At 46.4% G+C, this 23,999-nt stretch overlaps 1 protein-coding gene and 1 long non-coding RNA gene across 3 annotated transcripts; one reads left to right on the forward strand and one right to left on the reverse strand.

The window, feature by feature from the left end:
• Positions 1 to 376: 376 nt before the first annotated feature.
• Positions 377 to 19,697, forward strand: MRPL20 (mitochondrial ribosomal protein L20). Its single transcript, XM_077151600.1, has 4 exons — positions 377 to 565; positions 744 to 854; positions 3,184 to 3,261; positions 19,323 to 19,697. The coding sequence occupies exons 1-4, from the start codon at positions 479 to 481 to the stop codon at positions 19,494 to 19,496; spliced, it is 450 nt and encodes a 149-aa protein (XP_077007715.1). The 5' UTR covers positions 377 to 478; the 3' UTR covers positions 19,497 to 19,697.
• Positions 4,179 to 23,910, reverse strand: LOC143675057 (uncharacterized). Of its 2 annotated transcripts, XR_013171352.1 has the most exons (4): positions 23,620 to 23,910; positions 18,767 to 20,932; positions 17,518 to 17,589; positions 4,179 to 5,564 (listed from the first exon to the last, which is right to left on the reverse strand). It is a non-coding gene; the product is annotated as an uncharacterized LOC143675057 (long non-coding RNA). The 2 variants fall into 2 exon arrangements; XR_013171351.1 differs by lacking the exon at positions 4,179 to 5,564 and having other exon boundaries at positions 16,451 to 17,589.
• Between the last annotated feature and the right edge of the window lie 89 nt (positions 23,911 to 23,999).

Genomic DNA, 23,999 nt, shown 5'->3' on the forward strand with positions numbered 1-23,999 from the left:
CCTCAGCACAGGACTTCGGGGCTCGCCGCGTGGGAGCCCGGACGCCCAGCCCTTCCTTCTGCGGCGGAACAACCGCCCGGTGCGGGGCGAGACCGAGTCGCTCGACCCACGCGCCTGGGGGCGGCACCGGGGCGTCCCCGCGGCCGCCGCACGGGTCTCCGCCCGGCCTGAGGGCATTGGGCACAGGTGCGCGCCCTTTTGCTCCCAGCCGCACCCCAGCACCTGCAGCTTCCGGGGATCTGCTAAGTTAAGGACCGGCGCCCTGCTGCCAAGACGAGGGGCCAGGGCCGGCCGGGTCCGCGACCGCCCGCGTGGGGCCAGCGGCAGCGGGAGGCGCATGAGCGGCGCCCCGGAAGTCATCGTCAGGCCGCTGACCCGGAAGCGCTCGTCTGCCGGGGCTCAGCGCGCTGCGGCTTGGCGGTGATGGCGGCGTGGTGCGTGCGTCGCTGAGGAGCCGAGAAGCCGGGCTGTGGGCGCCATGGTCTTCCTCACCACGCAGCTCTGGCTGCGGAACCGCCTCACCGACCGCTACTGGCGGATCCAGGAGGTGCTGAAGCACGCCCGGGTGAGTGCCGGCCCCCGCGTGCTTGCCGCCCCCTCCTCCGCCCCACCCGGGACCTGTGCCGGACCGCGGCTGTCCCGGGCACACGTGGGCCCGAATAGTCCGCTGCAGCCGCGGGGCTCCCGGGAAGCCTGGGGCTCGCGGAGCAGGCCCCGCCAACAAACCTCGTTTTTTAACCTAGCACTTCCGGGGAAGGAAAAATCGATGCTACAGGTTGGCTGTCAGAGCTGTGGTGCGAGCCTTCGTGAAATGCACCAAAGCCCGGAGACTAAAGAAGAGGAACCTGAGGACTGTAAGCGAGGACCCCAGCGTGGACTCAGCAGAGCCCTGCTGTCCCTGACCCCCTGCAGTAGTACTCCACGGGAATCCCTGTCCCTGCAGGGAAGAGGGGCTCGGTCGCCTCCCCCCAGCTCCGGGCTGGGAGCCCCAGCTGGATCCTGTGCGAGCCGCTTCGAGCCTACTGTGTCTGAAGCCTGACCACGCGGCCCTCAGCCGCTCCCGTCTCGTAGAGTGGCTAGTCCATCCTTCCACTTCTGCAGTCATTCTCAGTCCCCATGTTTCTCTCACGCCTCACATCCAGCCCAACCCCTGGAAGGTTCTCTCTGCCTCTGGACAGAACGTGGGATATCCAGAACTCCCCCTTCACCCCGCACCCACTGCCCCAAGCCATTGTTCAGGGCCTTCCCTTGCTGATCTCCCTGCTTTGACTCAACCGCCACCCTTATCTCAGCTGCCCAGACCTCCCCTTCAGCACCCTCTGCTGGCTTCCCATCACTCTCCTGATAAGATACGAATCCCTGAAGGTCTCTGACCTTGCCTCTGACCACTCCTCCTCATTTGCTGGCCCCAGAGCCACTCAGGCTTCCACGTGCTCCTCCGAGAAGTCAGGCATGTTTCCTTGCAAGGTCTTGTGCTGGTGGAAGTTTTCCCTTGGACTTCTGCATGGCTCTCACTTTTGCTGTGTGGTTCCGCATGGTCCACCACCCCCACCCCAGCTGCCCCTCGCCCTCACCAGAGTTTATCTGTGGCACTCAGCATCTAACACACCACGTGTTTTACTCAGAGTTTGATGTTGTCCTTCTACTAGAACATTTCTGGGTTTTTTAATGCTGCAATCCAGGACCTAAATCAGGAAATACTGGCTAAATGGATAAAGTTAGGAGCTGGAGTTAGAAAATAATTCTGGTCTTTAAAGTTAGGAAGTTCTGAATAACAGTAGATAAGGGTCAGGGTGTCCACGGCAGGTGGTGTGGGTGTGGATCCAGCCCTCTTCTGGGCCTATTCTGTGTGCCTTGGGGTCTCTTGTTATCTCAACGTGGGACAGGTGCTATCCCCCAGGGGCCCGGAAAATTCAGGCTGTGTGTCTCGGTAAAGGGTTGAGCAGCTCTGGCAGGGAGGAGTGCTGTGACGATGTGCTGTGGAGGAGAGCAGTGGCTCCATTGGGTTTCGTGGTAGCATCAGCATCGTCTGGAAACTCATCAGAGATGTAGGTTCTCCAGCCCTACCCCAGACCTAATGAGTGAAACTGAACCTGTGCCCAGCAGTCTGTATTTTAACAGACCTACAGATAATTTTACGCGCACTCAAGTTTGAAAATACCTGGAGAAAGAGAGTAGGCTTTACTACTGCTTGAAGATATACAATTAAAAGATAGCTTAAAAGAAAGTCTCCCTGCACACAGATTACCCTTGTCACTAGAAAAGGTTTCAGCACACTGGGATGCGTGTCAGTTAACTGTGCTGTAAAAGCCTCAAAGCAGGTCCTCTTGAAAGCATCCATCACACTGTCTCCCAACCGTCCAAGCGCCACTTTGACTCTTCCTGTCCCATCCTTCACTTCTACATTATAAATGTGCCTTGAGACACTGCTTCCCAGGTCTTTCCCTGCCTCCAGCTTCGCCTTGTGCTGCACAGCTTGTTCTGTGTTTGTAGCACCTGGATACTCTTTGCCAGCCAGGACCTCTGCCAGGGACCCTCCCTCCAGACCCTATAGCCCCTCTTCCCTTGAGATTGTTCACCTCCCGTAGCTTTTTCCTCACATGTTTTGCCCCCGCCTCTACTAGCATTCCTCTTGGTGTGTTGAAATTTACATCCACACGGCCCTTTGCGCGTACTCTGCTGTGTCTCCTCTGATACCTCTTGTTCATCTTTGCATCCTCCATGCTTAGCTGTGTTAGATCAATACTGAGGTTGTGAATCCCCTGCTCATGAGGCTGCCATTTGGATGGAGCATGCCAGCCTCTGCTTGCTGTTATTTTTTGTACCACAAGCCATATTTGTTTAAGTACGAAACAGCATTCTATTTACTTTTCTTTTGTAATTTTAACTTTAGTAACATTCAATTTAAAACTTCTCCCATTAACCCCATTCAGATGTGTAATTCAGTGGTGTTAGTTACATTCGTGGTGTTTGCCACATCCACCCTCCATTACCAGAGATTTCCATCGTCCCCCACAGGAATTCTGTACCATATAAGCTTTAATTCCCCATTCCACATCTCCTCCCTGGGTCTATTTATTTTTATAAAAATACATTCTACTTCTGCCAGGACCTTTACTGTGAGGTGTGGAGGTGAGTAGCATATCAACCTAGTTACTAAGTGTCTTCTTTTTCCTGTTTTAGCTTTGGATAAATCGAATTACAGCTGCTTCCCAGGAACATGGTGTGAGATACCCAGTGTTCATTGGCAACTTAGTTAAGGTATGGTGGCCAGCTGGTGAGGGTGTGGACACTATTTAGAAGGCCAAACTTCTGCAGAAACGGTCCCATCTGTCATAATTTCCAGCACCGGCAGTCCAAGCTGCTGGGCCTGCATCTCGCACTTCTATTTTGGGGGTGGAGTTCCAGCAGCTCAGGGCTCCCCACCCACCTCTCTTACCCTGTTGGTAGCTGAATAGAATTGGAAACAGGGCTTATGGTGCAGAAGTGTGAGCCGTGATGGTTCCCTGTTAAGGGAGAAAGTAGGAAAACTTGGCTTTAACTTTTTGAACAATTAATGATTATTTTATTATTAATATTATTTTTGCATGGGCAGGCACCGGAAATCGAACCTGGGTCTCTGGCCTGGCCCGCGAACTCTGCCTCCTGAGCCATTGTGGCCCACCCTGAATGATTTTTAATGCGATTTTGAGATATAGTCACATACTAGATAATCCTCCAAAGCATACAGTCATTGAATCGCAGTGTCATCATGTGGTTGTACATTCATCACTACAGTCATTTTTGAACGTTTTCATAACTCCAAAAATAAAAGTAAGAATAAAATGAAAAAGAAAACCCAAAGATCCCATGCCCCTTATCCCCCCATTATTTATTTAGCATTTTTATTGTATGATATAGCATATCATAAAAACATAAAGCGAAGAAATAAAAAAGCAATAGTTTTCAAAGCACTCTTCAACAAGTAGTTAAGGACCGACCCCAGAGTTTGTCATGGGCTACCATACCATCCTCTCAGATTTTTCCTTCTTGCTGCTCCAAGATATAGGAGGCTAGAAGGCATAAATATTTTTTTATAATCACAGTCGACTTTTTTTTTCTTTTTTGTGAAAAATATATACAAAAAAGTAGTAAATTTCAAAGCACAGCAGCTTAATTAGTTGTAGAACATACTTCAGAGTGCAACGTGGGTTACAATTCCACAATTTAAGGTGTTTATTTCTAGGTGCTCTAAGATACTGGAGACTGAAAGAAATATATATATATATATATTTTTTTTTTTGGTGGTAAAATTTTTTTTTTAGTTGACAAGCCAAAACAACATACAAACATGAACATTCTTTTTTTTTATTTATATGAACTTTATTTATAATAGTAAAAAAAAAACTAGAAGCAACTTAGAAGTTCTTCCCTGGTTGAATAGTTAAACCATAGTACATTTGTACCATGGAATACTACTCAGTGATAAAAAGAAATAAACTATGATACATACAGCAACTGAAATGACTCTCCAGAGAATCATACACAGTGAAAAATAGCCAATATCAAAAGGTTACATACAGTATGATTCCATTTATATGACACTTTTGAAATGATGAAATTATAGAAATGGAGAACAAATTAGTGCTTGCCAGGGACAAGGTGGAAGTGAGGTGGAGAGATCCATGTAAGATGGAAATGCACTCTGTCTTGATATATCGATATCAGTATCTTGATTATGATATTATATTGCAAGTTTTCAAGATATTATCATTAAGGTATAAGGTACATATATCACCCTGTACTATTTTTTTCCTTTTTTTTATTTTTTTATTTTTTTAAACATACTAACAAACACAAACATTCTTACCGTATGATCATTCCATTCTACATATTTAATCAGTAATTCACAATATCAGCATATAGTTGTATATTCAACATCATGGTAATTTCTTAGAACATTTGTATCAATTCAGAAAAAGAAATAAAAAGACAGAAAAAACTCATACATACCATACCCCTTATCCCTCCCTTTCATTGATCACTAGCATTTCAATCTACTAAATTTATTTTGACATTTGTTCCCCCTATTATTTATTTTTAATCCATATGTTTTACTCATCTGTCAAAAATGTAGATAAAAGCATCAGGGACAAGGTTTTCACAATCACACAGTCACATTGTGAAAGCTGTATCATTATACAATCATCTTCAAGAAACATGGCTATACTGGAACACAGCTCTCCATTTTCAGGCAGCTCCCTCCAGCCTCTCCATTACACCTTAACTAAAAATTTGATATCTATTTAAGGTGTAAGAATAACCTTCAGGAAAACCTCTCAACTCTGTTTAGAATCTCTCAGCCTCTGACACTTTATTTTGTCACATTTTGCTCTTCCCCTCTTTGGTTGAGAAGGTTTTCTCAGTCCCTTGATGCTGAGTCTCAGCTCATTCTAGAGTTTTTCTCAATCCCTTGATGTTGAATCTCAGCTCATTCTGGGATTTCTGTCCCACGCTGCCAGGAAGGTCCACACCCCTGGTAGTCGTGTCCCACGTAGACAGGGGGAGGGTGGTGAGTCTGCTTGCTGTGTTGGTTGGAGAGAGAGGCCACATTTGAGCAACAAAAGAGGTTCTCTTGGGGGTGACTCTTAGGCTTAATTTTAAGTAGGCTTGACCTATCCCCTGTGGAGTTAAGTTTCATATGAACAAACCCCAAGACTAGGGGCTCAGCCTATAGCTTTGGTTGTCCACACTGCTTGTGAGAATATCAAGAATTCAACTTGAGGAAGTTGAGTTTTCCCCCGTTCTCACCATTCCCCGAAGGGGACTTTGCAAATACTTTTCCACTCACTGATCAAATCACACTGGAATTCACCGGGGGATCACTCTGGACAAAGCAACAAAATCTCATGTCCTATACAAAGTTCCATGTCCTTAAGGTGTTCAATCAACTGTTTACATAAGTTATATTAGGAGATGCACTAGTCAAAGTATAGATTTGTACCAAATAAACATTTTTTGCTTTAGTCTCACACATTAGTTGAAATTTTAAAATATTAAGTACCATTTATTTTCATCACAGTGCAGTAATGACATTCTTTTGTTCTTCCTCATGCAAAAACATTTTTTAAATTTATACATTTAGTCACTATCATTATACACTCTAGGCATTCCTAGATTATACCATCTCAATCTTTTTTTTTAACTTTTTTTATTAATTAAAAAAATTAACAAACAAAACATTAAGATATCATTCCATTCTACATATACAATCAGTAATTCTTAATATCATCACATAGTTGTATATTCATCATTTATTAGAACGTTTGCATCGATTTAGAAAAAGAAATAAAAAGACAACAGAAAAAGAAATAAAACGGTAACAGAGAAAAAAAAAGATTATACATACCATACCCCTTAACCCTCGCTTTCATTTACCACTAGCATTTCAAACTAAATTTATTTTAACATTTGTTCCCCCTATTATTTATTTTTATTCCATATGTTCTACTCTTCTGCTGATATAGTAGCTAAAAGGAGCATCAGACACAAGGTTTTCACAATCACACAGTCACATTGTGAAAGCTATATCATTGTTCAATCATCAAGAAATATGGCTACTGGAACACAGCTCTACATTTTCAGGCACTTCCCTCCAGCCTCTCCTCTACATCTTGAACAACAAGGTGATATCTACTTAATGCGTAAGAATAACCTCCAGGATAACCTCTCAACTCTGTTTGGAATCTCTCAGCCATTGACACTTTGTCTCATTTCACTCTTCCCCCTTTGGTCGAGTAGGTTCTCTCAATCCCTTGATGTTAATTCTCAGCTCATTCTAGGGTTTTTCTCAGTCCCTTGATGCTGAGTCTCAGCTCATTCCAGGATCTCTGTCCCACGTTGCCAGGAAGGTCCACACCCCTGGGAGTCATGTCCCACGCAGAGAGGGGGAGGGTCATGTTGGCTGGAGAGAGAGGCCACATCTGAGCAACAAAAGAGGCTCTCTTGGGGGTGACTCTTAGGCCTAAATTTTAAGTACACTTGACCTATCCTTTGTGGGGTTAAGTTTCATATGAACAAACCCCAAGACTGGGGGCTCAGCCTATAGCTTTCGTTGTCCACACTGCTTGTGAGAATCTCAAGAATTCAACTTGGAGAAGTTGAATTTCTCCCCACTCTCACCATTCCCCAAAGGGGGCTTGCAAATACTTTTCCAGTCACTGATCAAATCACTCTGGGATTCATCGGGGCATCACTGTGGACAAACCAACAAAATCTCATGTCCTACCTGAGATTCCAAGTACTTATGACATTCAATCAAACTATCTACGTGAGTTATATTAGGAAATGCTCTAGTCAAAATATAAATTTTATAACAAACATTTTTTGCTTTAGTCTCACACATAAGGTGACATCTTGAAGTATTAATTATCATCTATTTTCAGCACCCTGCAATAATGACATTCCTTTGTTCTTCCTCATGCCAAACACATTTTTCAAGTTTGTACATTGTACATTTCACTATTGTTATGCACTCTAGGCATTCCTAGATTATACCATCTCAATCTTTAACATCTATCTTTCTTTCTGATTTCATTTATGTACCCAGCCCTCCTCCCTCTATCATTCTCACATGCAGCTTCATTCAGTGTTTTAACATAATTATATTGCAGTTAGGTAATATTGTGCTGTCCATTTCTGAATTTTTATATTCAGTCCTGTTGCACAATCTGTGTCCCTTCAGCTCCAATTACCCAATATCTTACCCTATTTCTATCTTCTGATGGTCTCTGTTACCAAGGAAATATTCCAAGTTTATTCACTAATATCAGTTCATATCAGTGAGACCATACAGTATTTGTCCTTTTGTTTCTGGCTAATCACACTCAGCATAATGTCCTTAAGGTCCATTCATGTTGTTACATACTTCATAACTTTATTCTGTCTTACAGCTGCATAATATTCCATCTTATGTAAATGCCACAGTTTGTTTAGTCAACGGTCTGTTGATGGACATTTTGGCTGTTTCCATCTCTTGGTAATTGTTAATAATGCTGCTATAAACATTGGTGTGTAAATGTCCATTTGTGTCCTTGGCCTCGTGACCTTTGAGTAGAGACAGCATATAGATGGGTCCTGTGTATTGATCCATTCTGCCAGTCTATGTCTTTTGATTGGAGAGTTTAATCCATTAACATTCAGTGTTACTATTGCATGGGTAGTTGTCCCGACCCGCAGGACGGACGAACCTGGACCTGAGGGAGGGAGTGAGAATTGGGGGGACGAGAGACACAGAGAATGGAGACAAGACAGGATTCTGATCAAGTCTCAGTTTATTGAGGGCAAAGCCAGGGTTTTTATCCAGCGGGACGGGGGAAGTGCCTTGTATCAGGCGTTTAGCAGGTGATAGGCATTGCACGGTGGCTAGGCCAATCCACAGAAACTAAGATAGCAAAGGCGGCTCAATTGAGACTAGTCAGCAGATTTCTGGGCAGAACAGGGCAGAAATGAGAAAATAGAAACTTTACTTGAGATAAAAACTTAACTTGAGTTAGTATCCAAGATGGTGTTGGACCACAAGGTGGTCAGTAGATGGCGTCAAAGACCAAGATGATGGCCGGCACACTGCCAGTGCCATAAACGGCTCCCCACAGGTAGTACTTTCTTCTACTATTTTGCCTTCTGGATTTTATGTCATATCTAATTTTCCTTCTTTTTACCTTTACTCCTAGTCTTCCTTTTTACACTCTTCTCCACACCTCTCTCTTCTGTCTTCGTATCTGTGTCTAGTGTTCCCTTTAGTATTTCTTGCAGAGCTGGTCTCTTGATCACAAATTCTCTCAGTGATTTTTTTGTCTGAAAATGTTTTAATTTCTCTCTCATTTTTGAAGGACAATTTTGCTGGATATAGAATTCTTGGTTGGCAGTTTTTCTCTTTTAATGATTTAAATATATTATCCCACTGTCTTCTCGCCTCCATGGTTTCTGCTGAGAGATCTGCGCATAGTCTTATTGGGCTTCCCTTATATGTGATGGATTGCTTTTCTCTTGCTGCTTTCAAGATCCTCTCTTTCTTTTTGACCTCTGACATTCTGATTATTAAATGTCTTAGAGTATGTCTATTTGGATCTATTCTCTTTGGGGTACATTGCACTTCTTGGATCTGTAATTTTAAGTGTTTGATAAGAGTTGGGAAATTTTCAGTGATAATTTCCTCCATTAGTTTTTCTCCTCCTTTTCCCTTCTCTTCTCCTTCTGGGACACCCACAACACGTATATTCATGAGCTTCATATTGTCTTTCAACTCCCTGAGTCCCTGCTCATATTTTTCCATTTTTTTCCCTATAGTTTCTGTTTCTTGTCAGATTTCAGATGTTCCGTCCTCCAGTTCAGAAATCCTATGTTCTGTCTCTCGAAATCTACCATTGTAGGTTTCCATTGTTTTTTTCATCTCTTCTACTGTCTTTCATTCCCATAAGTTCTGTGATTTGTTTTTTCAGACTTTCAGTTTCTTCTTTTTGTTCTTTCCTTGCCTTCTTTATATTCTCCCTCAATTCATTGATTTGGTTTTTGATGAGGTTTTCCATGTCTGTTCGTACATTCTGAATTAATTGTTTCAGCTCCTGTATCTCATTTGAATTGTTGGTTTGTTCCTTTGACTGGGCCGTATCTTCAATTTTCCTAGTGTGATTTGTTACTTTTTGCTGGTGTCTAGACATTTAATTACCTTAATTAATTTATTCTAGAGATTGCTTTCACTTCTTTTATCTAGGGTTTTCTTGCTGGATGAATTTGTTTTCTATCTGTTCTTTGTTTTGTTTAACAGAGGAGAATTTTTCAGTTCTTGTTTTCTTGTTTCTTGCCCTGCTTGTGTGGTGCCTTCCCCCACACACACACACTTAGGAGGGTCTACTTAGATATTATAGACCCCAGGCAGGTTTTCCCAGACCAAACCAGCCTCCTATCAGGAGGAAAGAATCACCTGCGTCGGTTTTCCCTGAGGGTGAGACCCAGCAGGTTGAAAGACTTTCCTGTGAAGTCTCTGGACTCTGTTTTTCTTATCCTACCCAGTATGTGGTGCTTGTCTGACTGCAGGTCCCACCAGCATAAGATGATGCGGTACCTTTAACTTTGGCAGACTCTCCCTGCTGGGGATGTGGTGGAGACAGAGGAGAGGATGTAGACTGGTTTTAATGGCCTTAGTTACAGCCCTGGTGTCTGAATTCCTTGATGGAGGGATTCCACCTGGGTGGGGCCCCACCCCTCCCCTGGGGAAGGCACAAGCTCCAGATAAGCCCCCAAGAGAGCTCACTTCTGCCTATGCCTGGGGTGGTTGTAGCCTGAAAATTTCTGCCGCTGTATCCAGAGGCAGTCAAGCCTTTGTAGAAACACAGCCACAAAAACCTCTGTTTCCTTCTTTTTTTTTTCCCCCGTTTTCTTTCAGTCCTGCCCCCTTGGCACTGGGGCAAAAATGAGCAACCTCTGCTTTGATCAGGTTCACCTAAGCTGGGGGCCTATTTTTAGTCAGAATTTGTTAATTAGTTCCACAATTGGCGTTTGATTGTGCCCAGTCCCTGCTGCTGGTAAAGTCCTTTCCTTTCCCCTCTGGGAAGCGGCCTGTGGGTGAGGGACACTGGCCGCTGCAGCTTTGGGAACTCACAGTTCTCGGGGGCTTGCAGCGGGTCCAGCTGGTCCAGAGTCGGGTACGCTGTGTGTCTGGTCACTGACGTGGCCCCAAGAGCTGTTCTGTACTGTTTCTGGTTATTTAGTAGTTTTTCTGGAGGATGAACTAAAATGTGCCCGTTGTTAAGCTGCCATGTTGACCCAGAAGTGGTATTTATTTATTTTTATCCATATTTTTTAGTCCTCTGTCCATAACGTTGATAAAAGGAGCATCAGTCACAAGGTTTTCACAATCATATGGTCACTTTTGGAAAGCTATATCATTATACATTCATCTTCAAGAAACATGGGTACTGAACAGGCTCAAGTTCTTATCTAGCGTCTCTAATACACCTTTAACTAAAAACGGATATCTATATAATGCATAAGAATAACCTCTCAACTCTGAAGTCTCTCAGCCACTGACACTTTATTTTGTCTCATTTCTCTCTTCTCCCTTTCAGTCAAGAAAGTTTTCTCAGTCCCTTGTTGCTGAGTCCCAGCTGATTCCAGATTTCTGTCCCACGTTGCCAGGAAGGTCCACACCCCTGGGAGTCATGTCCCAGGTTGTGGCGGGGGGTGGGGGCAGAGTGTTTGCTTGTCGTGTTGGCTGAGAGAGAGAGGCCACATCTGATCAACAGAAGAGGTTCTCTGGGGGTGATTCCCAGGCCTCATTTTGAGGAGGCTTAACCTGTCCTTTGTGGGGATAAATTTCATATGAACAAACTCCAAGATTGAGGGCTCGGCACATTGATTTGATTGTCCTCACTGCTTGAGAGAATATCAGGAATTCTCCAAATGGGGAGGTTGAATTTTCCCCCTTTCTCTCCATTCCCCTGAGGGGACCTTGCAAACACTTCTTTAATCACTGTTGAAATCACTCTGGGATTTATGGGGGCACCACATGGACAAACCTACAAATCTCATGCCCTATTCAAGGTTCCATGTACCCATGGTGTTTAAGTAACCTGTCCATATAAGTTATATTAGGAAACGCACTAGTCAAAATATAAATTTTGCACCAAATAAACATTTTTTGCTTTAGTCTCACACAGAAGTTGAAGTTTTAAAATATGAATGACCATCTACTTTCAGTACCCTGCAATACTGACATTCCTCCGTTCTTCCTTGTGCAAAAACATTTTTTAATTTGTACATTTAGTTACTATCATTGTACACTCCTAGGCATTCCTAGATTATACCGAAAGATACCATTTTAATAATTCAGTAAATCATATTCATTTGTTAAATTTTTTTTTCTCTGTATAACTCCACTATCACCTTTGATCTTTTTGTCCCTCTCTTTAGAGGTGTTTGGGCTGTGCCTATTCTAAATTTTTCATATTGGAAGGGGCCGTCAGTAATACAGGATAGGGAGATGTCACTATGTAATGTTCTCAAGAAGCTGGGCCCTCTAGGTTTCAGGACTTAGCTAGTACAGGGGCCCATCTGGAGATTGTAGGTTTCTGGAAAGTTATTCTAGTGCATGGAACCCTTGTGGAATCATATACTACTGTAGGTGTTCTTTAGTATTGGCAGGAATGGTCCTGGTTAGGGGTTGGCAGGTGATGACAGGTAACAAGGTCTGACTGAAGCTTGCAGAAGAGCGACCTCCAGAGTAGCCTATCGACTCTATTTGAACTCTCTCAGCCATTGATACTTTATTATTTACACTTCTTTTCCCCCTTTGGTCAGGATGGAATTGTTGATCCCACTGTGCCAGGGCCAGACTCATCCCTGGGAGTCATGTCCCACGTAGAGGGGAGGGCAGTGATTTCACTTGCAGAGTTGGTCTTAGACAGAGGCCACACCTGAGCAACAACAGAAGTCCTCCAGAAGTAACTCTTAGGCATGCCTGTAGGTGGACTAAGCTTTTCTGCTACGTACATAAGCTTCACAAGAGTAAGCCTCAAGATCAAGGGCTTGGCCTGTTGATTTGGGTGTCCTAAAGTCTGACACAGTATCAGGGGGTTGATGGTAAAGTTTAATAGTTCCATAGTTTTTCTTCCATCCCTCAAGCAGTTTTTTTTGTGGATACTTTGTGATTACCTGCTTAATATACTCTGGGATTTATCCAGGCATTACATTAAGCTATGCAAGAGTAAAGAACCTCTTTCTTATTCTGCGCTCCCTGTGTTTTAATCACAGGGTTTATGACCTCATCTGTTCATAAAGGGAATGTGTCAGCCACAAGGTTTTGACAGTTACAGGGTCACACTGTAGAAAGCCATATAGTTGTATATTTGTGTTAAGAAATCAAGGCTACTGGAATACAGCTCAACATTTTCAGCTATTTCTTTCTAGCTATTCTAATCCACTAAAAACTAAAAAGGGATAACCTCCAGGATGACCTTTCAACTCTATTTGAAATCTCTCCGCCACTGATACTTTGTCTCATTTGTCTCTTCCCCTTTTGGTCAAGAAGGCTTTCTCAGTCCCACAATGCTGGGTCCCGGCTCATCCTTAGAAGTACTGTCCTACATTCCCGGGGAGGTTTATGCCCCTGGGGGTCATGTCCCACGTGGTGGGGAGAGCAGTGTGCACACCTGCTGAGTTGGCTTAGAGAGAGAGGCCACATCTGAGCAACAGAAGAGGTTCTTCGGTATAATTACAAGTAGGCTTAGCCTATCCTCTGCAGGAGTATGTTTCATAGGGGTGAACCCCAAGATCAAGGGCTTAGCATATTGAATTGTCTTCTACTGCTTGTGAGAATATCAGAAATTCCCCAGATAGGAAAGTTTAATATTTCCTTCTTTCTCTGCAGTCCCTCAAGGGAACTCTGCAAATACTTTTTTATTCTCTTCCCAAATTACTCTGGGATGTATCGGGGCATCACATTAACCTGGACAAACCAACAAGATCTCACTCCCTGTTCACGTTTCTCTTTGATTATGGTGTTCAAATAAACTTCACATAAACAATGAATGTTATATATATATATATATATATATATATGTATATTTGTACATTTAATCGCCATTATTATCCACTCTTATGGTTAGGGACACGTGTCAACTTGGTCAAGTTGTGGTAGCTGTTTAGCTGATTGGGCAAGTACTGGCCTGTCTGTTGCAATGAGGACATTTCATAGGATTAGGTCATAATCAGGTCAGCTGCATCCACAGCTGATTCCATTTGTAATCAGCCAAAGGGGAGTGTCTTCTGCAATCAGTGATGATAAATCTAATCACGGGAAGCCTTTTAAGGAGGACTCAGAGGAGACAGGTCCCAATTCCTGCTTCGGCTGGTGAGCTGCTCCTGTGGAGTTCATCCAGACCCTCCATCGGAGTCATCAGCTTCACAGCTTGCCCTGTGGATTTTGGACTCTGCGTTCCTACGGTCACGTGAGACACTTTCATAAATTTTATATTTGCAAGTGTTCCCTGTTGATTCTGTTTCTCTAGAGAATCCTAACTAATACGTCCACTCTAGGCATTCCTAAGTTATACTGTCTCAGAATCTAGAGACTTGAGGGATTTATCTAGTCTTTCTCTTCTTTTCCCCATCTCTTCTCCTTCTGGGACACCCACAACACGTATATTCATGTGCTTCATGTTGTCCTTCAATTCCCTGAGATCCTGTGCATATTTTTTCATTCCTCTCCCGATATTTTCTTTTGTGTGTTGGATTTCAGATGTCCAGTTCCCTGGTTCACTACTCCTTTCTTCTGCCTCTTCAAATCTATTGCTGTAAGTTTCCATTGTTTTTTTTTTCATCTCTTCTGTTGTGCCTTTCATTCTCCTAAGTTCTGTAATGTGTTTTTCAAACTTGCGAGTTCTTTTTGTTTGCCCAATGTCGTCTTTATATCCTCCCTCAACTCATTGATTTGATTTTTGATGAGATTTTCCATGTCTGTTCAAAGATCCTGAACTGGTTGTTTCAACTCCTGTATCTCATTTGAAGTGTTAGTTTGTTCCTTTTGGCCATATTTTCGATTTTCTTAGTATGACTCATTATTTTCTGCGGGCATCTAGGCATTTGATTTCCTTTATTCTTTTATTCTGGAAGTTGTTTTCACTCTTTTACCTAGGATTTTCTTGTTAGATGGCATGAATGTTCTTTGACAGTCAGTTCAACTTATTCTAAACTTCTTACCATAGGTTCTGTTTAGCTGATCAGAATTTTTCCATTCTTGTTTTTCTGTTTCTTCCCCTGCCTATATGGAGCCTTTTTAAATTTATTTTTTGAGGAGGGTCTCCTCAGGTATTAAAGACCACAGTCAGATTTTCCTAGACCAAACTGGCCTCCTATCAGGAGGAAAGAGTCACTTGTGTCAGTTTTCACTGAGGGTGAGACCCAGCAGATTGAAAGACTCTCCTGTGAAGTTTCTGGACTCTGTTTTTTCTGTCCTGTCCAGTATGTGGTGCTTGTCTGCCTGCAGGTCCCACCTGTATAAGGTGATGTGGTACCTTTAACTTCAGCAGACTTTCCCTGCTGGGGCATGGTAGAGACTGAGGAGACGTTGTAGGCTGGTTTTAATGGCTTCAAATTACCAAGCCCTGGGGTCTGAATTCCTTGAAGAAGCGATTCCACCTGAGCTGGGGTCTGCCCCCTTTTTCTATTGGAAGATATACACCTGTTAGGGAATTAACCCCTTTCACCTGACTGGTTACTTTGACTCTCAGACATGCCTAAGTTCCATCCTTGCCTGGGGCAGTGCTGGAGCCTGAGAGCGATTGCAGTTCTGAGTTGTTTAAGTTAAAAAAAAGAAAAAAGCAAGCCCTTTCAGAGCTGGACCCCCACTCTTAGCTCCTCAGGTTTACCATTGAAGAGCTTAATTTGGTACGTGGCCCTATGTATTTCCAGGCTCTATGTGCCCCCTTTTCTTGGGGTCCAGCCCTTTTCCAGTATTTTGTGCTGCCCAATTAAAAAAGCCTCTGTTTTTTTCCCCATCAGCCCCACTCCCCTCTGCCAGGGGAAAAACTCCCAGTCCTTTTAGTTTTTATTCCAGATTTATTTGTGCCTGTTTTCAGTAGTCAGAATTTGTTAATTCTGCCATTGGAGCTTGGCTGCGCTAAGCCCCTGCTGCCAGTCAAGTCTGTTTCTTTCCCCTGGTGGTACCAGCCTGCTGTGTCCATGGGGGAGGGGCCCAGCCTCCGCAGCTGCAGGACTGACAGTTCTGGGGTTCTCAGCTGGTCCACCTGGTCCAGACGGCAGTACACAATGTCCGGTCACTCATGTTCCCCCAGCAGTTGTCCAGTCTGCTAGCTGTTCTGGAGGATGAACTAAATGCCACATTTCAGTATACCACCATCTTGTCCCACCTCTAAAGAATGATTTTTAGTGAGGTGACAGATGATGTTAAAATACATACAATCGAAAAAGTGGGGAGAGCGTTTTGTGGGGGAAGGGATAGATTTAGCACGTGTGGCAAAACCTTGGTGATTGTTGAACTGGTTGATTGGATTATTCCCTGTTTTTGTGAACTGTGATGGTCAGGTTCGTGAGTTATCTGGCCAGGTGACGTTGTACAGCACTTGCCCTACTGTTACTGTGAACACATTTCCCAGACTGAAATCATATGCATGTTGATAGCATCTATGGCTGATGACATCTGCAGGAGGTTTAGGGGTATGTCTTCTGCAGTGAGAGGTGTTTAATCCAATCAGTTGATGGCTTTTAAGGGGGGGGGGGGCGGCGGTGGCGGCGGCGGTGGCGGCGGCGGCGGCGGCGGCGGCGGCGGCGGCGGCGGCGGCGGCGGCGGCGGCGGCGGCGGCGGCGGCTGATAGCTTCAGCAATCAGAAAGAGAACTTTCATCTCTAATTTAGCAGCCAGCCTCTCCCGGGGAATTCGTAGACCTTCATCCGAGTGCTAGCTTGTGGCCTGCTCTTTAGAGTTTGGGCTCGTATATCCTCATAGTTGTGTGATATACTTTTATAAAATCTCATGCTATTCACAGATATTTCCTGTTGGTTCTTTTCCCTAGAGAGCCCTAATACTTGTATGTTTAACGTTTTTCTTAAAAAGTTAGGGTGGTTCAGCTGCACTGCTACCTATCATTGTCTGCCAAACCCCAACCAAAACATTGCTGCCATCCCTAAAGAACTCCTAGGGCTTTATATGAGATTCTTCAAAGGTTTCATGCACTAGGGTAACTTTCCAGAAACCTACAACCTCCAGATTGGTTCCTAGGCCAATTAAATCCTGAAACCCAGAGGGGCCAGACTCTTGAGAGCATCAACCAGTTTCACCCCCTATCCCATATTACCGACGGCCCCTTCCAACATGAAAAAGCTAGAATGGGCACAGCCCAAATACCCTTAAAAAGCAGGAGAAAGATCAAAGGTGATAGTAGAATTATACAGAGAATTAGGGTTTAACAGATGAGTATGAATGCTGAATCATTATATTGATACTTCTTTTAGCCTCCAGTGTCTTGAAGCCACTAGTAGTAAAAGCATAAGATTGTGGAATTGTAACCCATAGCAAACGCTGAAATCTGTTCTACAACTAATTGTTACAGTGTGCTTTGAAATTTATTCCTTTTTTGAATATGTTCTTTTTCACAGAAAAGAAAAAAAGTAGATTGTGATGAATGCACAGCCATACATGATACTGTGAAGCATCAGTTGTACACTTTGGATGACTGGTGCACAATTATACATCAATAAAATTGCGTGAAGTGGGGTAGTGTACCAGTGGACCCACTGGTGCACACACCCCTCAGCCCACAGCAGCTCCGGTGGACCCACTGGTGCACACACCCCTCAGCCCACAGCAGCTCCGGTGGACCCACTGGTGCACACACCCCTCAGCCCACAGCAGCTCCGGTTGCTGCTGCTCCTGATGCTTCTCCTCCCGGCTTCCTTGCTGTAGCACACCTGAGCATGGCGAACAACAGCCCGCCTCAGATCCACATTTCACAATTCAACCTACCAGGGGAGAAATGGATAAATACTCTGACCTTTCCTCGGAGAGTCACATCCCTGAGTGAACATTCCAGTGTGCCTGTAGGAAAAAATATATCACTTTAGGAAAGCCTTCACGTGCAGAACTCACAGGCCAATTGACAACATCTGGGGATTTGAATTCATATGGACTATCTGAGAACAGTTATTGCGAGGACGGGAAGCTTCTGTACACCCAGCACCTGCTCAGTCCCTGAAACCCTATGTGGGAAGTGAGCAGAAGGAACAGAGGGGCAAATCTAATTCCAGAGTGCCTTTAAATTGGACCAGGTGGAGCTGTGAAGGGAGTACCGGCGCTTGTTGGTGTTCAAATGAAGGGAAAACATGTGATCAAGGGACCTAGGCCATCCAAACAAAGCTCAGCATGCTGCAGCGCTCAGAGGAAGACTGAGGATTGTACGTGGGCTCCAGCTGGGCCCACGTGGAGAGCAGCTGAGCTTGCTGCACTCCAGGGTCCACGAGGTGGCTCTTTTAGTTTCTGTCCTTCTGCTCCATGACATGTAGACCCAAAGGTAAGATAAGCAGTCATGAGGTGAGAGAGAATTGAACAAATTGAGCTGAAATCGGAAGAAGGCAGTTGTATAGAAAACAGTACTCCAAAGCACAGAAAAACTAAGCTTCTGAATGGGACTCAGGCCACTGAATGGAAGACATGTCTAGTCATGGACAACTGCAGTTATGTTCCAGCTTTGTCTTTGTGTCCTGTTAAGGTCAGCTGAATTGTTTTTGAAGGGGCAAAAAGTTATGCAACATGCCCAGCAGTAACTCCAGAAATAATGTTATCTCAGATCTTAAGATCTGTTTTCATTTTGTAATTGTTTTATATTAAAGCCAGGTATGTTGCATTACATATGTTCTGTGAGCAATAGCTTAGGAAAATGAACATCATGCTGGTCCTCTCGGGACACTCAGGATGGGCAGCAGGACACCAGTGATCAGTGCATGCAGCTCCTGTCACTCAGTTCCTATTTATAACAAAGAAATCCTTGAAGAACAGAGTTAAGGGGTACAGGCATTGTGCCTCCACCCTGCACCGTGCCCCGTCTTTGGCACTTCATAAAGAGTCATGTAAGCTTGGACGGCATCCACTCCGTTTTCCTGATACGGACTGAGGTGTGGAAGGAGAGGAACTTTGCTTGAGGGCACCCAGGTGATACCTGGTGGAACCAGGACCTGTCCCATCTTCCCACCGCTGGATTAGGAACGACATATCCTACCTCTTCTGCTCAGGAGACTTCCTGGCAGTGCTCTGCAGTAACCTTCAGTTTTGCTTGATAGCCTCAGGTTAGCTCAGTTTTCAGAACTAGGAGCGCATATTGTTGTCTCTGCTTTCTCCTCCTGCTGCCTGGGGCTGCACAGCCCTTATCAAGCCTCACCCGCCTTTGCAGGCTGCAGGTTGTGACTTCCTCTTCTGAGTTGGTTAAGGGATGGCCCTAGGCCCAGGAGTCTTAATGCCAGTTGATTACTGTTGATCATCAACAAGGTCCCTGGGTCCATGGGTCAGCCCTGGGCTGGGTCCCAGCCTCTTTCCTGACTTTACGTGGCTTCCCTGGTCTGGCTTTCAGGCTGGGGTACCCTGACCAGCTCCATGTCCTGTGCACACTTGATGTTTGCAGCCCTAGGAGGGCAGTGACCATATGCCTCAGAGCCACATACGGTGCACTTAGGGCCTGGCCACGACACTCAGCTGCTTTCCTGATAATCTGGACAAATTGGGGTCTTCTAGAGTTTGACATTTCTGGTACTGATTACAGCTTCTCCTTCTCTTCCCAGTGTCAGGTGGAACTCAACAGGAAAGTACTCGCAGATCTAGCCATCTATGAACCAAAGACTTTTAAATCTTTGGCGGCTTTGGCTAAAAGGAGGCGTGAAGAAGGATTTGCTGCTGCCTTAGGGGAAGGGAAGGAGCCAGAAGGCATATTTTCCCGTGTGGTCCATTACCACTGATGGGACTCCCTTTTGATGCTCTTCTCTCTGATGATTGTAACAACTGAAATAGGAACAAAGAAGAATTTAGTCAACAGCTTTAAGTTCTGTTTACAGTTGTGTTTATTTACAGTTCAGTTATAGGCCTGAAAACGGGTCCTTTATTAACAGATTCTCAGAACCATCTAATATAGGTTGTTAAAATAAAGCCTGTGGTGTTCAGCTGTGCGGGTTGTGTGCGTCTCTGGGGGCCCGCAGGCTTGTTGCCACAGCTTTGGCACAGAAGAGGCCACCAGGTGGGATGGTACCCCCTCTCTTGGAATCCTAGATGCTCTTCTGTGAATTGGGGGCTTATGCCTCTCAACTCTGATCCTGGCTCCCCTCAAGGCTGCCTGGACAGCCCATTCAGTACCTGCTTCCCCATTCCATGCGCGCCCCTGCCTCGTGGCGGGTCTTGGCCCTCTTGTCCCCCAGATGACTCCACTCTGACGTGCGGCCTCACCGTAAACCTATCCAGGTTTCTCACCGCGGACTTCCCTCCTCCCCGTGCCCCAAGTTCGTTCTTTCCCTCTGTAGTCCCCTTGCCTTGACCTCTCTCTCCAGCAGAAACCCTGGGACCCAGCTCCCTAGCTGTACGCCAGCCTCAGTTCTCTGCAGCCTCCAACTGGTCCCTAGCCCAGCCCTCCCCACAGCAGGCAAGCTGGCCCTCTTGGTCCTGGCTTTACCCCAGCCGCACATCGCCAGGCAGGGGCTTCTCAGTGACTGACCCTTGGCCCATCTGATGAGGCCATTTAGCATGCAGCATCCTGTTCCATGCCCCAGGGACTCAGATTCATTAAGTCCAGAGTCAGGCCGGAATCTGTTCTCAAGCCCACGGGGCTGATGGGGACAGCCATGTGCCTTCCTCCTGCCTTGCCGCCTGCCCACCGTGCCCACCTCTGATCAGCACGTGCACCTCAGGAGGGGTCCACACCTCTCTCCCCTGGCCAAGATGGAAGCTGGGTCCTTGCTCACCTTCAGGGCCAGGTGCTCCCTCGGGGCCCAAAGCTGGACTCGGTCCTCATGGGGCTCTGGTTCCACCCATCGCCTGTCTTCTCTGGACTTTGAGACCCTCCTGCCCCACTCCGCTCCTGAGTCTGCTTTCCTTTCTTCCGTAGGCCGGCTGCTCAGTTCCACTCTGCCCCTGTGATCACTGGGTCCACTGATCTGCTACGCCTCTGGTGGCGCTCACCACCACCAACAGCCACTTTTTCAACTTTTCTCACTTCTGAGCATCTGTGGGCCCAGAACCTACGCCCTCTGTGGGACTCTGGCTCTCCCTGCAGGCTGGCGTGCAACATGCTTAGGGTTCCTTCTTGCTGCGCCTGCTCAGTCTCCATGTCGTGTTTCTGTTTTCTGGGCTCAATCCTCCACCTGCTTCAGGAAAGCTCTCCATGCTTGTTCTAGTTTGCTAGCTGCTGGAATGCAACACACCAGAGATGGATTAGCTTTTAATAAAAGGGGATGTATTTTGTTAGTTCTTCAGAGGAAAGGCAACTAACTTTCATCTGAGGTTCTTTCTTGGGTGGGAAGGCTCAGGGTGATCTCTGCTGGCCTTTTCTCCAGGCCTCTGGGTTCCAACAACTTTCCCCAGGGTGATTTCTTTTTGCATCTCAAAGGCCTGGGCTGAGTGCTGAGATGAGGTATGCCGAGCTGCTTGGGCTGTGCTACGTTGAGCTTGCTCATTTAAGTACCAGCCAATTAAGTCAAACAGTCATGAGGTTCACGTACCATTGGTTCATGTCCACAGCAACAGAACTAGGTGCCTTCACCTGGCCAAGTTGACAACCAAATCTAACTGCCACAAGGCTCATGGCATTAGCCACTCTCTGCCTGCTGGTGGCTCCCACATCCTTCCCAATGCAGCCCTCCCCTGAGCTCGAGACATGCTTGTCCCACTGCGTCCTGGATACTTGCCCACGGCTCCAGAGGTTCCTAAGCCGAGCGCCCATCTCCCCCCACCCCACATGCTCCACTTGCCTCTTTGCCAGCAGACACCTAGAGTCAGTGTGGGCTTCCCCCTCAGGCTCAATGCCCCCCTCCAACCCACAGGTCCCGAGCAAGTCCTGTCTCTTGATTGCCCACTTTCCTTCATTCCCACTCAAAATCGTCGTCCTTTTCTCCAGCATCACCTCTGGCTTCAACAACTGCGCCGGCCTCCTTAGCACCCTCTGGTCTTTGTCCTGTTTAACAATGGCCTTTGGACCATGAGCACTTGGGGGCCAGGGGCTGCGGCCCCTCCACTGTTGTCCTGCTGCACTGAACAGCAGGGCCATGCTGTGCACACAGGTCACAGTACTCCTCAGTCATCAGCAGATGGCTACTGAACAGGCAACGGGAGCATCAGAGCTCGTTGTGTGGGGTCCAATGATGCGCGCACTGCATGGTAGTGAAGGGGCTGCCTTTTGCTCTGTATCTCGCCTCAATGAAAGGGGGTGTCATAGACCACTACAGGCTGCTCCCAGCACCCACCCCAACCCCTTCCTCCAGCCACAGGGCCCAGCTCTCCCTTTGGTGCAGTTCCGGGGACTGTGGCCCTGTCCCTAGCTCTAGGGCCTGGCCCTGATTAGCTAAGGCCATTAACTCTTCCCACTTTTCTGGCCAATCACTGCCCAGGGGATGGGCAAGCAACTAGGCAAGGATAATCAGAAACATGTTTGCTGGGATTTCCAGAGAACAGGAACTTTTCCTAGAGGGTGCTGCTGTAGCCAGTTTGCCTGCACACAGGAGGATCCTGGTGCTGCCCACCTAGGGAGAGGAGATGTTGGGGCTACGAAAGACGAGGAGAACTGGCTTCTTAGGTAGCAGCATTGGGAGTTGCTGGATCGAGTCTCTCCAGAAGTCAGGGCCCCATCTGGACACTTCAGAGGAGGGAAGCAATGGAGGCCTCTGGGTTTGGGCCGGTTTGAATTGAGGGCAATATCTAAGGCAAGTTTAAGTGCGACAGTCTACCTTCCCCCCAGGCTTCTCAGCCCACCCCCTACCCAGTTCCAACCACCCCACCCCAGGTTGCCCCCCCTCTCAGGCTCCCCACCCCCACCCCCAGGCCAGGGCTCACAACATTACTGGTGAATGTTTAACCGCAACGTGTGCAGTCACGGTTGATGACGACAGCATTTATTCCTCCTGTACAATGAGACCAACAGCCCTGATGCTGAGTGCCTTAAAAACTGCAAAGGAGGCTGGCAGTACTGAACCCAAGGGTGAGAACTAGGCGGGGCCTTCTAGGCACAAGTCTCTCTTTTCAGGAGTAAATGGGAGGTCTGTAAGGTCAAGAGGGGTTCAAAGGCATAAAGCCCCATCAGTGGTCCCCCACTGTTTTGTTTTTGGGTTTTTATTTTTTAACATTTTTTTACTGTGTAGTATAACATACACAAGCAAAAAAAACAAAGCAATAGTTTTCAAAGCACTCTTCAAAAAGTAGTTACAGGACAGATCCCAGCGTTTATCATGGGCTACCATACGAATCTCTCATATTTTTCCTTCTAGCTGCTCCAAAATATAGGAGTCTAGAAGGCTCAAATATTTTTCTATCATCACAATCGACCTTTTTTCTTTTTTTTGTGAAAAATAACATTAAAAAGCTATAAATTTCAAATCACAGCACCACAATTAGTTATAGAACGTATTTCAGAGTTTGACATGGGTTACAATTCCACAATTTTAGGTTTTATTATTATTTTTTTCAATCACATAGTCGCATTGCAAAAGCTGTATCATCATACAATCATCTTCAAGAAACATGGCTACTGGAACACAGCTCTACATTTTCAGGCAGTTCCCTCCAGCCTCTCCATTGCATCTTGAATAACAAGGTGATATCACTTAATGCTTAAGAATAACCTCCAGGATAACCTCTCGGCTCTGTTTGGAATCTCTCAGCCATTGACACTTAGTCTTATTTCTCTCTTCCCCCTTTCCGTGGAGAAGGCCCCCACTGTTATTCAAGTTCAAACTCTCCACGGGGTGCCCGGGGCCCACGAAGTCAGTCATGCTGACCGCTTCAGCCCCTGGCCTTGCTGCCCCGCGCCGGAACCGTCTGATGCCTGCCTTCTCCCGTGGCCAGGGGCTCGGCAGAGGCGCGGGACGCAGTGCTCCCCCTTACCGAGCTCCTCGTCTCGGGCCTGCGGACTGAACTCCGAAGGCCAAGGGCTTGTGGGCTGCAGACGCTGCGCAACTCCTGCGGCCTGAACCTCGGGGTCCGGAAGGGCTGAAACGTGAGCCCACCGCGGCTGCCACGTGCACGGCACGTACCCCTTAAACCACGACCCCTCAGCCTCCTCCGCCGCAGGCAGCCCGCGCCCCGGGACCGGAGCTACGCGCTTCGGGGGCTCCGTGGGATCGCGCGCCGCAGCCGGGAAGGCTCGGCCACGCGGAGAGACGCGCGGCTTCCGGGTCGGCGACGCAGCATTCGCGGCCGCGCCCCGGCGCCGCGCAGCACCTTGGGTAACCAGCCACCCCCGCGCGCGCCGATTCCGGCGCCGG

This window comes from Tamandua tetradactyla, chromosome 2, assembly GCF_023851605.1.
Source record: "Tamandua tetradactyla isolate mTamTet1 chromosome 2, mTamTet1.pri, whole genome shotgun sequence".
NCBI lineage: Eukaryota > Metazoa > Chordata > Mammalia > Pilosa > Myrmecophagidae > Tamandua > Tamandua tetradactyla.

What these genes read in the sequence shown, in the direction of transcription:
- MRPL20 (XM_077151600.1), top strand. Translation starts at nt 479, where the DNA reads ATGGTCTTCCTCACCACGCAGCTCTGGCTGCGGAACCGCCTCACCGAC. An exon ending in AGGTGCTGAAGCACGCCCGG is followed by an intron (nt 566 to 743) that starts GTGAGTGCCGGC and finishes TTTTTAACCTAG; the next exon opens with CACTTCCGGGGAAGGAAAAA. An exon ending in TCATTGGCAACTTAGTTAAG is followed by an intron (nt 3,262 to 19,322) that starts GTATGGTGGCCA and finishes TTCTCTTCCCAG; the next exon opens with TGTCAGGTGGAACTCAACAG.